At 40.0% G+C, this 17,480-nt stretch overlaps 1 protein-coding gene across 1 annotated transcript in view; it reads right to left on the reverse strand.

The window, feature by feature from the left end:
• The window catches only part of MAP3K19 (mitogen-activated protein kinase kinase kinase 19), a 74,323-nt gene that overhangs the window by 34,014 nt on the left and 22,829 nt on the right, over window positions 1-17,480 (reverse strand). Inside the window, exons 7-8 of the mRNA XM_021695852.1 lie at window positions 11,335-11,450; window positions 2,277-2,373 (exon numbers count right to left, since the gene is read on the reverse strand). Of these exons, the coding sequence (XP_021551527.1) occupies window positions 2,277-2,373; window positions 11,335-11,450 (213 nt within the window). The remainder of the gene's footprint in view (window positions 1-2,276; window positions 2,374-11,334; window positions 11,451-17,480) is intronic.

The following is a 17,480-nucleotide window of genomic DNA, read 5'->3' on the forward strand; positions in this document are numbered from 1 at the left end:
GATGGACTCTGAAAAACAAACAGGGTTCTAGAGGGGAGGGGGGTGGGAGGATGGGTTAGCCTGGTGGTGGGTATTGAGGAGGGCACATTCTGCATGGAGCACTGGGTGTTATGCACAAACAATGAATCATGGAACACTTCATCTAAAACTAATGATGTAATGTATGGGGATTAACATAAGAATAAAAAAAAAAATTTTAAGCCCAGGGGTGCCTGGGTGGCTCAGTCGTTAAGCGTCTGCCTTCGGCTCAGGTCATGATCCCAGGGTCCTGGGATCGGCCCCGCATCAGGCTCCCTGCTCCGCGGGAAGCCTGCTTCTCCCTCTCCCACTTCCCCTGTTTGTGTTCCCTCTCTCGCTGTGTCGCTCTCTGTTAAATAAATAAATAAAATCTTTAAAAAAAAATTGTAAGCCCAGTAATTTTAGGAAATAAGTTCTTATTCCATTTATGAAGAGAGTAATTTTCCATGCTCAATGTAGTCTTCAAGGTTTGCATCTGATAATCGTTCTAGGAACGTAGCTGATTGATGAGTGCAAGAAGATTTTTATACTAAGGAAAAGGATGAGGGATTTTTTTTAGGGGAGCCATAAATTGTATTTTATAAATTACCATCTATAAAAGCCTATAATTAAGCCAATGCATGCTGCAGGAATATTACCTGTTAAAGTCTGTGGGTGTGATCTAAACATTATAGAGTTTATATATATTTTAGTGATGCTCCCTTTTGAATAGAATACAGTGAACACGCAGAGATAAACTAAATGATTAAATGTGTATATCTACATCAGGATACTCATATGGCATATGCAGAAAGTATAAGGTGTTCCAGCACTTAAACATCAACAGCCTCGAGTATGTTAGAAACACATAAATGGGGGTTAAAGAGATATATTGATACTTAAGATGAATACAACACACAGTAGTGCCCCAAACGTTGTTATTTCAGACTTACGACTTAAAAGAGTAACTACTATAGACTAATAACTATGAGAAGAAAATGTATCAGAAACATAACTGCTTCTTTCAAATTTGGAACCCCTTATAAAAGTTCAAATTTTAAGCAAGAGCTTAGCGGGGAGGTTACCTACCCATGTGTTTTGGCTCCTATAAGAAAAGTTGGTGTATTTTAAAATTATAAAAATTATAAATTATTTTAAAAGAATTAACTGCACCTCAAATGGCAAGTCATCTCCACATTGAGTAGAATAAGCAAATTATCTAGCCTCCTGGAGGGTACTTGGGACACAATTGTTCTGAGAACTCTGCTTTGAAGTGTTCGAAAGTCAAAGTCAGACCACAAGGGGTGTTTGGAAGAGGGCCAGGATTTTTTCATTTTAATTAGGTTTTTGAGGTTTCATGGTGTTCATTATTTCAAATGTTACTAAATTATTCTCCGCCCTCAGCCTGGAGAAAGGAGAGTCCAAGTGAGTTTGAGACAGGCAGGAGCTCCCCAGGAGAGGGCAGCATCGCATAATGGGCCAAAGGAGAGGGCGGCTGGGACAGCGCTGCAGTGTTTGGGGAGGTTCACTGGGTTGCAGAGAAAAGAATCCAAGAGGACAGCCTCCCTGGAGAGTTAGAAATGGAAGCCAGAAAATTGCCGAAGAGAAACAGTAGCAGTGTGAATAAACATTTAATTTAATAAATTTGTAGGTGAGCAGATCATTGGGATCGCTGTGGAGACTATTTTCTGAAAGTGAGAATCTGCAAATACCTTGTGGTCTATTAAATGCAAAGCCACTCAGGCAAATGACAAGATAACATATTTGGAATGGGTGTTGTTCTGGAAAATTCCAGACTTATGTCCTCACGGAACAAAAGACTGAGACTTGGGGCTTTAGTGCCTTGTTCAGCCACCCATCTTTTTCTGAAGAGAGAAGCTCTGGGATAACAGCTGATGGAGAAATGCTTGGTTCTGGAAGAAAACAGATCCCTGAAGCTGACGGAAGATTCTGAGAGGAAAGAAATGGGGGGAGAGATGTTATCAGACAAAAAGGAAAGGGGGAGAGGATGGCCGGCTGTGCTGGAGTGGAGTGAGTCAAGAGAGAGACATAAGAGAGATGACCATTTTGACCGGCAAGTGGCCAAGACTCTCTGACTGAGAAAAGGACCAAAGAATAGGACTGTGAGCGTGACTGTGAGCGTGTTTCCTTGACCTTTGTGCTTTTCTGTGTTTTTAAAGTTCTCTACCGAGCACTATTGAAATTGGGGTGGTGGGGTGGGGGGGAGCCAAATAATCAGTGTTATCTTTGTGAACACATCAAGGACAGAAGCCAGATACCTTCTGTCCTGGGTTGCCAATCTTGTCCATCACCACTTGGATCTCCTCCTTCACTAACCAATATGGAATGACTGCAGTCCTCATCCTGGTCAAACTCCTGCAATATCATGAAATAGCAACTCAGTTATTCAATGTACTACTTTGTTGACAGAATGAATATTGAGTTCTAAGCTAAAGTTTCACACTGTGGATTCCTTTTAAATTGGAGAATGTATTTAGGACTAAAATAATGGGAAAAGTATCTCCTCCTAGAGCACCAGGCTCAGACAGACGTGGACATGATTAATTGCACAATCAAAAATGAAGATCAAAGCTGAAATCACATAGACACATAGAAATTCAATATCTTATACTTTTTATCACATCAGCATCCAGGCTGCTAAGCTGCCACAAATTCCATCTGGGTGGGAAACTGGAAAGAATCCTTTGGCCACAGCAGTGAACAGCCCCAAAGGAACATGATTTTTTCCATAATGCCTCCCTGGGGCATCATTTACATTTGGTGAGGATGGAAATCCCTGCCCCATATGGAAGCTACAGATATCTCTAGACTGAAAGGAGGCAGCAAAGCTGATTAAAGTTTTCACTATGACAGCTTTCTGATCTAATCATGGCATGCAACCTCTCAAGGAAGGAAAAACCTCCTTTCTAGAAAGTAATCATTATGCTAAGAACGATGGTTGAAAGCCAACTCGATTTATGAAAAGTAATCCTAACTCCCTAAATAAGAAGTGTTTTCTTATTAGAATTCATTGCTGTTGATAGGGTCCTTCCTTAGGAGTTGTTGCTGCCATTGATTTTGCCCTATTTAATGTCTAGAACAGTGATAGATGCAAGTAGTAGTTAAAATATGACCTCATAACCGGTAAGTTACAATTAGCTCTCTGGTTTCTATTATCTGGGTGAGCTACCTATTTAAGGGAACTGTTGGATAAAAAGTCTTTGCCCTAAACACAGATGCCTGTCACACAGGTGGGCAGGCTATCACAAAGCCTCTGATATGTCATTCATTCATTCCCAGTCGAGCTTGGGAATCTTTCCCACTTTGTTCATTTTAACTATCACAGAAAATACTAAAAGTAAAGTCCTTTATTTACACTGCCATTAAAATGTTTTAGGTATTGAATCATAATAACTTCATAGTCATACCTATTACGCAGCAGTACCTGCTTTTTTTTTTTTAAGATTTTATTTATTTATTTGACAGAGACACAGCAAGAGAGGGAACACAAGCAGAGGGGAGTGGGAGAGGGAGAAGCAGGCTCCCTGCTGAGCAGGGAACCTGATGCGGGGCTTGATCCCAGGACCCTGGGATGATGACCTGAGCCAAAGGCAGACACTTAATGCCTGAGTCACCCAAGCACCCCTGCAGTACCTGCTTTTAAAGCATTTTCTATCTCCTGGCAAAGGTTAGGTACCCTGTCTCAGACTATCCCGGTTGTCAATGGCAAATAAGAGACCTGGGCGGGTTCACCCTGATACTAGACGGTAGTGAATTTCACTGCTTGCTCTTCTCTGCATTTCAAAAATTCTACCACTATGTGGCAAATTTCTTCTCCTCCCCATTCATTTACAAAGGGGGAGCAGGGAACTCTTTTTAGAATATATAGAAATAAAAAAAAAATCTTTGGGCGCCTGGGTGGCTCAGTCGTTAAGCGTCTGCCTTCGGCTCAGGTCATGATCCCAGGGTCCTGGGATCGAGTCCCACATCGGGCTCCCTGCTCAGCAGGAAGCCTGCTTCTCCCTCTCCCACTCCCCCTGCTTGTGTTCCTGCTCTCGCTATCTCTCTCTCTGTCAAATAAATAAATAAAAATCTTAAAAAAAAAAAATCTTTAAAAATGCAATAGAAAAAAAACTATCATCGTACAAATAAAAAGTAAACACTGTTAACATAGAAATATTTCCTTAGTCTTTTTCCAAAGTATTTATAAAATATAGTTGCATCATACATTGTTTTATCCAGCTTTTTCACTGAAGACAAGTACAAATTACATAGCAATTTACTAAGTAAACATTATTTTAATGTAATTGTAAATTCTTTCCCTCAACAAATATCTATCAGAGGGTCATAACAATGTTTAGTTAACCCCATGAGTCTTATCATATAAGCCCATAATGCTTATTAGGCAGTTTTTAATTCTTTTTTTTTTTTTTTAAGGTTTTATTTATTTATTTGACAGAGAGAGACATAGTGAGAGAGGGAACACAAGCAGGGGGAGTGGGAGAGGGAGAAGCAGGCTTCCCGCGGAGCAGGGAGCCCGATGCGGGGCTCGATCCCAGGACCCTGGGATCATGACCTGAGCCGAAGGCAGACGCTTAACGACTGAGCCACCCAGGCGCCCCTAATTCTTCATTATTACACATAGTGCTATGAACATCCTTGCAATGAATACCCCAATTTTGTATTATTTCTTCAGAGTAAATTTCTAGATATGGAATTATTAATCAAAAGAGTATGAACATTTTTAAGTTGTTTTATACACATTACTTTTTAAATTTTTCTTAAAGATTTTGTTTATTTATTTGACAGAGAGAGAGAGAGAGTGAGAACAGGAACACAAGCAGGGGGGTGGGAGAGGGAGCAGCAGACTCTTCTCTGAGCAAGGAGCCCGATGCGGGGCTCGATCCCGGGAACCTGGGATCATGACTTGAGCCAAAGGCAGATGCTTAACCGACTGAGACATCGAGGTGCCCCCACACATTACTTTAGAAGCAAAGTTTACAGTTACACTCTACCAGCAGTGCATGAGGGTGTTTTGCTACATCTTCTCCATTATCAATTATCATCACTTTTCATTTTTAGTGATGTAATATATGGAACGGGTTCATCTTATTGTTCTTTGAATGTACATACTTTGATTAGTAAAAAAATTTAGAGATAGTTTCACATGTTTATTAACCACTGAATTTTTCCTTTATATATATAGTTTTTTTTTGATCCTTACTCTGGAACACTCTATGAGACCTCAAAATATATTTCTACGATTTCATATAATTACAGTGATTCAATGAAATTTTTATGCTGAGCTTTGGAAAATAGCAGTCTTCATATGGAAGTCTTAATATGCAACTGGTTCTCACATCAGGTGTCTATGTTAATTAATGAGCTGTGATCAGTCTCAGCTGCTCAGTTCATTTATTAGTTGGTCCTTTTGGAAAAGCTGAAAGACGCAGAGTGTGCACACCTACCTACAAAAATCCATGAGGATGACTAGCATTTACATATATAGGGTTAGACACTCCTCTATACAACTTACACATATTAACTAATTTAATCCTCACACCAACTCTAAAGGTAAGAACTATTGTTTTCTTTTTACACACAGGCCCAGAGAGGTTAATCAAGGTCATGTAGCTACCCTATGGTAGAGCCAGAAATCACACTCAGACTCTGAAGTCTGGTTCCAAAGTTCTTAAACCCTCTGCTTTCTTGCTACCATAAGATAGCATAAAGAATCTCAAAAAGAACCAGAAGGCTCAGTTGGTCTGCCTCTGGCTCAGGTCATGATCTCAGGATCCTGGGATTGAGCCCCCCATCAGGCTCCCTGCTCAGCGGGGAGTCTGCTTGTCCCTCTCTCCCTGCCCCTCCTCCCCGCTCATTCTCTTTCTCTCTCTCTCTCAAATAAATAAATAAAATCTTTTTAAAAAAGGACCATAAAGAAAAGAATCAATAACAGTAAGCAAAATTAAGAGAAAGGATATTAAAACCCATCTGTAAGTTTTGTACAGGAAAAAAATAAAAGACACTTTTATTTATAATATATATATATATTATAAATATATATTATATTTTATTTATAATATATATATAATATATATATTATATATATAATATAACTTTTATTTATATTTTTTAAGATACCTGTAAACCATAAACATCACACATACACAAAAAGGATGTAGGGAATAATATACACGTTGAAGTTTATCATGTAAATGAAGACTCTAAAACAGAAACAGCTCCGGATTTTCTAATTTCCTTTAGAATGCTAAATATGAAAGACTTTAAGATGTACTTGGGTGCCACAAGGAGGACAACTGAAATAATGACACTCAGTCATGAGTGAAGGAGAGAAAATATTAGAACAGCACAGCCCCAACATAAATGGATTTCATAAACCACTGACAATGATGCAGGAGGTAACACTAGACTAGAAAAAGAGTACAGCATTCTAATCTGCAAACAACAGAATCCCAAACATACAGAAGAGAAAAGAGGCAGAGAAATCATATGTAATTAAATTGGGAAGGAAGATTCTCCTTAGATGAAAGGAGTTTGGGAGAGGCTGTAAAGCCTCCCAGAGGACAATCCCAGAAGCAAGGCAGCTGCCTATTATTTGTAAACTAGAAAAACCTATTGCAGACAGCCATAAAGAAAAACAAGCTTTCATTCAAAGAACAGAAGTGAAGGATGACCTTGGGTTTTACCATTTAAACCCGAGAGAAAGCATGAGAGAGAAAAGGCAAGTTCAATAGTCAGAGTCTATTTCTCCCTCAGAAATGAGTTCAAAGTTATTTCAATCATAATAAGAAAAATATAGAGTGAAGGCTCAATAAACGTTTTTAAATTGCACGGGGAAAAAATGTACGGCTGTAAAGGGGTGTTTAGTCCTTTTACAAAAGAAAATTACTTAAACATACCATAAAAAATGAAAAGTAAGTGTGTTTTTGTGTATCAATTTCTAATGTATGACCATCGCTTTAAAGATTGGTCTCTAGGTATTTTATTTCAATTACTATGTAATATTAGTAACCAAAACCAAGACAACCTTCAATGTTGTGATAAAACCTGCTGCTTGGCAGGGTCGCTTGGCCTCACCACCACTGACCTTTGGGGCTGGGTAACTCGCCATTGCGGGTGCGATCCTACGCACTCTAGCCGCTCCTACCGCTACCCCCTAGAGACCAGTGGCACCTCCACCCGTTGTGACACCAAAAATGTCTCCAAATGTTGCCAAATGCAAGATCACCCCCTGTGGAGGACCAGTGTACCAAAGCAACTTTGGTTTGGTTTTTGGTTTTTAACCTGTTCTAAAAAGTTATAAAGGCACACAGGAAAATATTCCAATAGTATTAAATAAGCTGGGGTTTTTTTATTTTTTAAGGATTTTAAGTACACCCACCGTGGGGCTTGAACTCACAACCCCGAGATCAAGAGTCGCGTGCTCTACCAACTGAGCCAGCCAGATGCCCTAACCATTTCTATGTTTTAATTTTTAATTAATTTCAATGTTTATCAAACTTGAATATTTTTAAAAAGTCAAATAATGCTAAAAAACTTATAACAAAAAGGTCATCATTTTCCTTCCCCACCCTTTCTCTCTGAGATAACCACTTCCAGTCTTTTAATTGTTTCTTTTGGTATTTTCTTCCAGATCTCTAGATAATACTATTGTTCTGCTATCTTCTAAGTCACGAAAATGAAATATTACCTACTGATTTTTTATTACAGTAGACAATTTCATACTCTTACACCCCATTTTTATTTCTGTTTTGTTTTACTCATTTTCTTATATATTTTTTAATGCCTAAATCTTTCCAACCTCCAGTGATTTCTCCACTTGGCTAAATATATCAGATAATATATTAGTTCCATTTCCTTCCTGGAAATCTCCATTATCTTGCTCTTCTCCCCTCCCCCACCCCAAATTATCTCAGCTCTTTGTTCCCTAGACCGGATACATGGCTGACGCCCTGGAACTTGCCTTCTCCATTATACCAATGATTCTCTCTCTCTTGTGTTAGATTCCAGATTGCCTGCATCATGGGTCCAATTTTCCTTCTTTATTTTTATCTATTCCCTTAATTTTTAAAAAAGATTTTATTTATTTATTTATTTTAGGTAATCTCAATACACAACATGGGGCTTGAGTTTACAACCCCAGTTTCCAGAGTCACATGCTCTACTAACTGAGCAGCCAGCTGCCCCTCTATTCCTTTGATTTAATAGGGCACATAGTAGCTTCCTTAAAAGGTATTTGAGAAGTAAAGTGCTTGAGTGTTTATATGTCTGAAAAATGTCTTTATTCAACTCTAATACTTGACTTATAGTTTGGATATAGAATCTGAGGTTGAAAACAATTCTTTTCTCAGATATTTGAAAGCATACCCCTCCCCTTGGCATTACTTTCAATTTAAGTGTAGCATGCATTCAGAAAAGTGCATAGACTCGTAAATTTTTATAAACTGAGCATTTGTGTAACCAGGACCCAGATCAAGTAAAAGAATTCTTAGATATAACATGAGAATTAAGACCCATAAGAAATAGATAAATTGGTTTTCATCAAAATGAAAAACTTTTGTTTGATGAAAGCCATGTTACAAAGGTGAAAATAACAAGCCAGTTCTTCCTATTGACTAGTAGAAAATATTTGCAAATCACATATCCAGAACATATAAGGAATTCTCTAAACCCAACAGTAAGAAAACAAACAATCCAATCAGAAAATGGATAAAAGTTTGAATAATTTATGCTAATGGGGAATAATAAACCCATGAAAAAATGTTCAACATCAGTCATTAGGGAAATGCAAATTAAAACCACAATGAGAGACCACCATACATCTATTAAGACAGTTTAAAAAAAAAAATACTGATAGTGCTAAATGCTGGCCAGGGTACAGAAAAACTGGACATCTCATTCATTGCTGGTGAGAATATAAAATGATAAAGCCACTCTGAAAAATTGACAGTTTTTTTAAAAGTTACACATACATTTACCACATAACCCAGTAAATGGATTCCTGGACATGTATCCTAGAGAAATGAAAATTTATGTTTGTACAGAAATCTATACACAATTGCTCATAGCTGCTTTATATATAATAGCCCCAAGCTGGAAACAACCTAAATGTCTCTCAACAGGTGAATGATTAAGTAAACTGTGAATATTTGTGCCATAGAATACTACTTAGCAATGTAAAGAGACTTGATACAACTTGGATCTATCTCAAGAGCATTATGCTGAGTAGAAAAAGCCAATCTCAAAAGTTTTTATGTATGATAACCCCATTTATATGACATTCTCAAAATGACAAAATTATGGAGATGGTATACAGATCAGTGGTTGCCAGGGGTTAGGGAAAGGAAGAGGGTGTGGCTATAAAGAGGGAAGTAGGAGAGGGATTCCCTTGTGGTGACAGTTTCATATTTTGATTCTGGTGATTCAAGGGATGAAATGTCACAGAACCAGGGGCGCCTCGGTGGTTCAATTGGTTGGGTGACCGAGTCTTAGTTTCGCCTCGGGTCATGGTCTTGGGGTTATGGGGTCAGCCTCCGTGGGGGTCCCCACTCAGCATGGGGACTCTCTCTCTAAAATAAATAAATAAATAAAATCTTTAAAAAAAGTCACAGAATTGTATACTCAGACACGCACAGAGAAAGAAAGAAAAAGGAATGTATGCGAATTCTAGTGAAATCCAAGCAAGGTCTGTAGTTTAGTTAATTGTAATGTGTCAATATCAACTTCCCAGTTTTGACAATCTGCTATAGTTATGATAATAGTTCCCATTGGGGGACGCTGGTGAAGTTTACACAGGATGTCTTTGTACTATTTTTATAAGTTCCTATGAATCTATAATTATTTCAAAACAAGAACGTTTGTTCTTTTTTTTTTTTAAGACTTTATTTATTTATTTGAGAGACAGAGAGAAAACAAGCGGGGTGGGGGCAGAGGAGGAGGGAGAAGCAAACTCCCCACTGAGCAGGGAGCCCTACACGGGGCTCAATCCGAGGACCCTGGGATCATGACCTGAACTGTAGGCGACACTTAACCAACTGAGCCACCCAGGCGCCCCAAGAAATTTTTTCAAATTAAATTTTTGGTTTTTGTTTTCTTTGTTGTTTTGGGATGATTTTTCGGAAGAGAAAGGGACTGAAAAGTCTTTACTCCACCATCTCCAAAAGTCCTTGTTGATAAATATTATAGTCCATACCTCATTAACTTTTTTTAAATAAAGATTTTATTTATTTATTTGACAGAGAGAGCGAGAGAGCACAAGCAGGGGGAGCAGCAGAGGGAAAAGGAGAAGTAGGCTCCCTGCTGAGCAGGGAACCCAACACGGGGCTCCATCCCAGGACCCCGGGATCATGACCTGAGCTGAAGGCAGATGCTTAACCAACTGAGCCATCCAGGCACCCCCCCCCCCATTAACTTTTAAAAATAAACAATTTGTGGCCATATTTTTTCTTACCAAAAAAATATAGGGTAGCAATATTTTTAACTGTCTGGGCTATGTTAATTTTTATAAAAATTGAAAAGGTACAAATGAGTACATAGTGCACAGTTCGTCTCCAATTCTCTCCCAATAGGCAACCACTGTTACCAGTTTGTTGTATATACCGTGTATCAGTTCACAGTTTTCTATGGATTACACTATTTGTTACTAGTACTGTTACTGACCTGTGAGGGACTTTTTGTGGAGTCATTCATCATGACGGGGCAGGGGGGCTAGGGGGATTGTGACTGGGGCCAGGAAGAGGCACCTTCTTTATGGTACCCTCTGATGGATTTGAAATGATCAGATTAATGGTCTTCTCTTTTTCCACATTAACACACATAAACACAAGCTATATTTTATTATTTAGTATGGGTTCAATATTCTGTGTATTAGATGTACACACACATACACACACACACAATGCTCAAGACTCCGAGTTGATTAATTAATGCTGTGAGATTAAATTTGTGGAACCCTGTCTTATTAATTGTGCTTTCAATTACTTTGTGATTAAAAATATAATTGTAGGGGCGCCTGGGTGGCTCAGTCGTTAAGCGTCTGCCTTCGGCTCAGGTCCTGATCCCAGGGTCCTGGGATCGAGCCCCGCATCGGGCTCCCTGCTCCGCGGAAGCCTGCTTCTCCCTCTCCCACTCCCCCTGCTTGTGTTCCCTCTCTTGCTGTATCTCTCTCTGTCAAATAAAACAAAAATCTTTAAAAAAAAAAATATATATATATAATTGTAATATGTGACTGTTATAAAATATTCAAGCAATACAAATGAAGTTGTAGATGGAGTAGGTTATCCATTTTTGTTAGTTTCTTTAAAGAGAACATCTTACCTCACTGCTGCTGATGCTTCGCAAGATTATATTTTGGTTTGTAGAAACTGTCATCATATCAGTTGGAGAAGAGTTTGTATCATGACAAATGTCAAGCAATGATTCAGCATGTCTTTCTGCCAAAAGAAACAGAATAATGTGTTGTAATAAGACTCATCTCTATCAATTTCATAGAAAGATCTAGCTCTTGGTTCTAAAACCAGTTCCATTTTGTCCAAGATTTTCCTAAAATAGTGGTCTGGGATCCTGATGAAACTTCAGGCAATAATTTTCACAGGAAGGTTGTGAGTACAAGAGTCCACAAAATGGATGGGGTTTTGTTTGTTTAAAAAACAAAAGTTAGGCAAAGTTGCCAAGTGAAACCCCTAACAATGGGTTTGGAAATTACATTTGTTCTATAGTTATCAAGACCAGGCACATTTTATGTCTAGCACTTGAAGCCACATTAAATTGGCAGAGTTCTGAACACCAAAAGGTGAACTCCCCCTTAGTTCCTGGGACTGCTCTCATATGCATCCCCCTCCTGCTATCGTGACTTCTTCAAATAAGGGCAGGCTCTTCGATGAAAACTTCTTCCTATTTCGATGGCTCTTCCATTTATTTTGTAACTGATACAAAATTGCACAAGATTTGTCTCTGCTCAGATCCTCCATTTCTTTACCAAATTTTCCTTCCTTACTCCTTGCAATCTATCTTCTGTCATTGAAACTATCCTGTCATTGAAACTTCACACTTCCTTACCACATCTGCTTTGCAACCTCTTTTCCAAGTTGGCATTTTCCCACTCCTTGCTTCTAGCAACTCTCTCCCAGTTGCCTCTTCTCTCTCTCACTGCCCTGCGTCCCTATGTGCACACCACTCTCTAACTGTGGGTATGCCTCCTGGGCTCAGCCCCTTGCAATCCTCCAGTGGTCTTACCCACTTCCAGGTCCTCACAATCTTCTTTTTGTAGTGACCTCCCAAACGAACATACCAAATCATCCCTTCCCACAGTGCTGTCCTACAGAACATCGCTACTTGGAAGTCCCAAGGTTCCAACAAATGCAATGCTTTGTAACCCATTACCTTCAATATCCTCACCAAACCAGAGTGGTCTTCTCTTTTGCTGATTGTCTTTCCATCTCCCCCCTTCCCAGGGCTGAAACTTTGGAATCATATTTGATTGAACTCTCTCGACTTTTGTCTCTGTCAGCTTTACATCACTAAGTTCTGTCAGTTCTTCTTTTGCAACAGCTCTTGGGCTCACCGCACCCAGCACATGTCAGGCACAGTCCCACACCAAGCCCAGGACTCTTTTCTGGTCCTTGTCATCACACACAGGCACTTCCACAGTCTCTTAATAGAGCTCCCTGCTATGAGTCCCTTCCTTCAAATCCATTCTACACAATAACAACAGTTTAATTTTCCTAAAACATGGCTTTCACCATTCCCTGGCTTAAAATTCTTTAGTGACTCTATTTATCAAAAAAAAATCTGCATTCAATCAGTCTTCAATGGACCCAGTTTCTTTAGGTATCTGATCTGACTATGTATTCCTGTTCCCCAACACAAACTTTCTAGTCTCTTGTTTGCCCCTCGGATAAGCGAGGCTCACTTACACCATGATGCCTCTGCTCCACCAAATCAAATCCCATCGTTTCTCAATGATGGACCAGATTAGGTCTCACCTCTATCATGAAACCTTACTAGGGATAGCCTTGTTCCCTGACCAGAAGCTTCAAATAAAAGCCAATCAGACAAGAAAGCCAAGCAGCTTTCACAAGGTCTCATGTTGCTCAGTGGAACTTTTTTCATTTTACTTGTCTCTCTGACTATTTCTGTGTCTTTGCTCAGACTCTTTCTCCCCACCTATATCAAACCTTGTGTCTTTTTCTCTTCCTTCCAAATCCTTTTTTTAAGGATTTATTTATTTATTTTGAGAGAGAGAGAGAATCCAAGCAAGCAGGGGAAGGGGGAGAGACTCTTTCAAGCAGACTCCCCAGCAAGCAAGGAGCCTGAGGTGGGGTTCTATCCCACAACCCATAAGATCAGGACCTGAGCAGAAACCAAGAGTTGGACGCCCAACCAACTGAGCCACCCAGGTGCCCCTCTCTTTCTTCCAAATCCTATCTAGCATTTAAGGACCATGGTATGTCCCTTGTCCCCTTTCAAGCTCACAAAAAGCTCTTTCTCTCCTGACTTACGTGATGCGTCCCTGACCATACTGAACACTTTCAGGAATTTGGACCATGGAGGAGCAAGACGGCGGAGGAGTAGGAGACCTAAATTTTGTCTGGTCCCAGGAATTCAGCTGGATAGGGATCAAACCATTCTGAACACCTACAAACTCAACAGGAGATCGAAGGAAAGAATAGCAGCAACTCTCTGAACAGAAAAGCGACCACTTTCTGGAAGGTAGGACGTGCGTGAATCTGAGGCGATATTTGGGAGGATAGACGGCGGGGGAGGGGCCTCCGTCAGCCGCTTATGGCAAGTGATAGAGCCGCGGAGCACAAAATTGGAACTTTTAAAAGTCTGCTCCGCTGAGGGACGTCATTTCGGTGGCTAAGCTGGGGGTGGAATCCTCCCGGGACAGTGTGGTCTCAGGACCCTTGGGGTCACAGAAAGACCGGGGGTGCCTGAGTGTGGCAGAGTTCCCAGGTAACGGAGAAGTGAAGCTGGCTGCAGAGGCAGAGCCCAGGCGCGGGCTCTCAGCTCGGGGTTGTCATAAACCATGATCCGCGGCACAGTCGGGCCACTGCTCCTCCAGCAGGGACCCAACAAGCGGCAGATCCAGGGAGACTCACCTTTCTCCCCCGGAGGAGCCGCGCGGGAGTGCACCGCAGGGATCTGCTGGGTTTGGAGACTCCACACTGAGCCGGGTGCCAGAGATAGAAACGCGCGGTCACAGGCCGGGTGAGCATGGAGTGCGGCCGGAGACCGGGGAGACGGGAGTGATTGACTGCTTTTCTCTGGGGGCTCACTGAGAAGCGGGGCCCCGAGTTCTCGGCTCCTCCGCGGCGGAGATTGGGAGGCCGCCATTTTCACTCTCCGCCTCCAAAGCTGTACGGAAAGCTCGCAGGGAACAAAAGCTCCAGAGAGCAAACCCAAGCAGATTACTTAGCCAGGAGGGGGCAAGGGCGGGGCAATTCTGCCTCCGGCAAAGACATTTGGGAACCACGGCAACAGGCCCCTCCCCCAGAAGATCAGCAAGAACAGCCAGCCAAGACCAAGTTTACCGATCAATGAGAACGGCAGAACACCAGCACTAAAGGAATACTGCACAGAGAATTCATGGCTTTTTTTACCATGATTCTTTACTCTTTCAAAGTTAATTTTTTTAACTTTTTTTTTACTTTTTCTTTTTCCCTTTTTCAACCAACGTCTTATCAATCCCTTTTTTAAAAAATCTTTTTTATTTTTCATTTTTAGAGTCAAATTCTATCCCTTCATAGTAGTTAACCTTATTTTTGGTATATATATATATATATATATGTTGTTCTCTCTTTAAAATTTTGGGATACAGTTTCTTCTAACAGACCAAAATATACCCTAAATCTCTAGTGTATGGCTTTGTTCTAGTCTCCTGCCTGATCACATTCTCTTCCTTTTTTTTTTAAATCCTCTTCTTTCTTTTTTCTTTTTTCTTTTTTTTTTAAAGATTTTTTAAAATTTATTTATTAAAGAGAGAGAGATTGAGAGAGAGAGCACAAGAGGGGGTAGGGTTAGAGGGAGAAGCAGACTCCCTGCCGAGCAGGGAGCCCAATGTGGGACTCAATCCCAGGACTCCGGGATCATGACCTGAGCCGAAGGCAGTCGCTTAACCAACTGAGCCACCCAGGCGCCCTTCATCTTTCTTTTTCAACCAACTTCTTATCTTATTAATTCCTTTTATAAAATCTTTTATAATTTTCATCTTTACAGTATATTCCATCCCTTCATCGTATTAACCCTTATTTTTGTACATATATAAGTTTTTCTTTCTTTAAAATTTTGGGAGGCACTGTCTTCTAACGGACCAAAATACGCCCAAAATCTAGTGTGTGGCACTGATCTATGCACCAGCCTGATCATATTTGATCATATTCTGGTTTTGTTTTTGTTTGTTCATTTTTATAATTTTTTCTTTTTCTTTCTTTTTTCTTTCTTTCCCTTTCTTTTCCCCCGGTTTCAGGTCTCTTCTGATTTGTTTAGTGTATATTTTTCTGGGGAAGTTGTTACCCTGTTAGCATTTTGTTCTCTCATTCATCTATTCTCCTCTGGACAAAATGACAAGACGGAAAAAATCACCTCAAAAAAAAGAACAAGAGGCAGTACTGACTGCCAGGGACCTAATCAATATGGACATTAATAACATGTCAGAACTAGAGTTCAGAATGATGATTTTAAAGATACTAGCTGGGCTGGAAAAAAGCATGGAAGATATTAGAGAAACCCTTTCTGGAGAAATAAAAGAACTACAATCTAACCAAGTTGAAATCAAAAAGGCTATTAATGAGGTGCAATCAAAAATGGAGGCTCTAACTGCTAGGATAAATGAGGCAGAGGAGAGAAATAGTGATGTAGAAGACCAAATGATGGAAAATAAAGAAGCTGAGAAAGAGAGATAAACAACTACTGGATCACGAGGGCAGAATTCGAGAGAAGGGATACCATAAGACAAAACAATATTAGAATAATTGGGAACCCAGAAGAAGAAGAAAGAGAGACGGGCAGAAGGTATATTGGAGCAAATTATAGCAGAGAACTTCCCTAATTTGGGGAAGGAAACAGGCATCAAAATCCAGGAAGCCCAGAGTACCCACCTCAAAATCAATAAAAATAGGTCAACACCCTGACATCTAATAGTAATACTTAAGAGTCTCAGAGACAAAGAGAAAATCCTGAAAGCAGCTCAGGACAAGAGATCTGTAACCTACAATGGTAGAAACATTAGATTGGCAACAGACCTATCCACAGAGACCTGGCAGGCCAGAAAGGACTGGCATGATATATTCAGAGCACTAAATGAGAAAAATATGCAGCCAAGAATACTATATCCAGCTAGGCTGTCATTGAAAATAGAAGGAGAGAGTAAAAGCTTCCAGGACAAACAAAAACTAAAGGAATTTGCAAACACGAAACCAGCCCTACAAGAAATATTGAAAGGGATCCTCTAAGCAAAGAGAGAGCCTGAAAGTATCATAGACCAGAAAGGAACACAGACAATATACAGTAACATTCACCTTATGGGCAATACAATGGCACTAAATTCCTATCTTTCAATAGTTACCCTCAATGTAAATGGGTTAAATGCCCCAATCAAAAGACACAGGCTATCAGACTGGATTAAAAAACAAGACCCATCGATATGCTGTCTACAAGAGACTCATTTTAGAACCAAAGACACCCCCAGATTGAAAGTGAGGGGGTGGAAAACCATTTACCATGCTAATGTACATGGAAAGAAACCTGGGGTGGCAATCCTTATATCAGACAAATTAGATTTTAAACCAAAGACTGTAATAAGAGATGAGGAAGGACACTATATCCTACTTAAAGGGTCTATCCAACAAGAAGATCTAACAACTGTAAATATCTATGCCCCTAACATGGGAGCAGCCAATTATATAAGCCAATTAATAACAAGAGCAAAAAAACACATCGGCAACAATACAATAATAGTAGGGGACTTTAACACCCCCCTCACTGAAATGGACAGATCATCTAAGCAAAAGATCAACAAGGAAATAAAGACTTTAAATGACACACTGCATCAAATGGACTTCACAGATATATTCAGAACATTCCGTCCCAAAGCAACAGAATACACATTCTTCTCTAGTGCCCATGGAACATTCTCCAGAATAGATCACATCCAAGGTCACAAATCAGGTCTCAACTGGTACCAAAAGATTGGGATCATTCCCTGCATATTTTCAGACCACAATGCTTTGAAACTAGAACTCAATCACAGCAGGAAAGTTGGAAAGAACTCAAGTACATGGAGGCTAAAGAGCATCCTACTAGAGAATGAATGGGTCAACCAGGAAATTAAAGAAGAATCAAAAAAATACATGGAAACCAATGAAAATGAAAACACAACTATTCAAAATCTTTGGGATGCAGCAAAGGCAGTCCTAAGAGGAAAGTATATAGCAATACAAGCCTTTCTCAAGAAATAAGAA

Source organism: Neomonachus schauinslandi, chromosome 3 (assembly GCF_002201575.2).
Source record: "Neomonachus schauinslandi chromosome 3, ASM220157v2, whole genome shotgun sequence".
Lineage (NCBI taxonomy): Eukaryota > Metazoa > Chordata > Mammalia > Carnivora > Phocidae > Neomonachus > Neomonachus schauinslandi.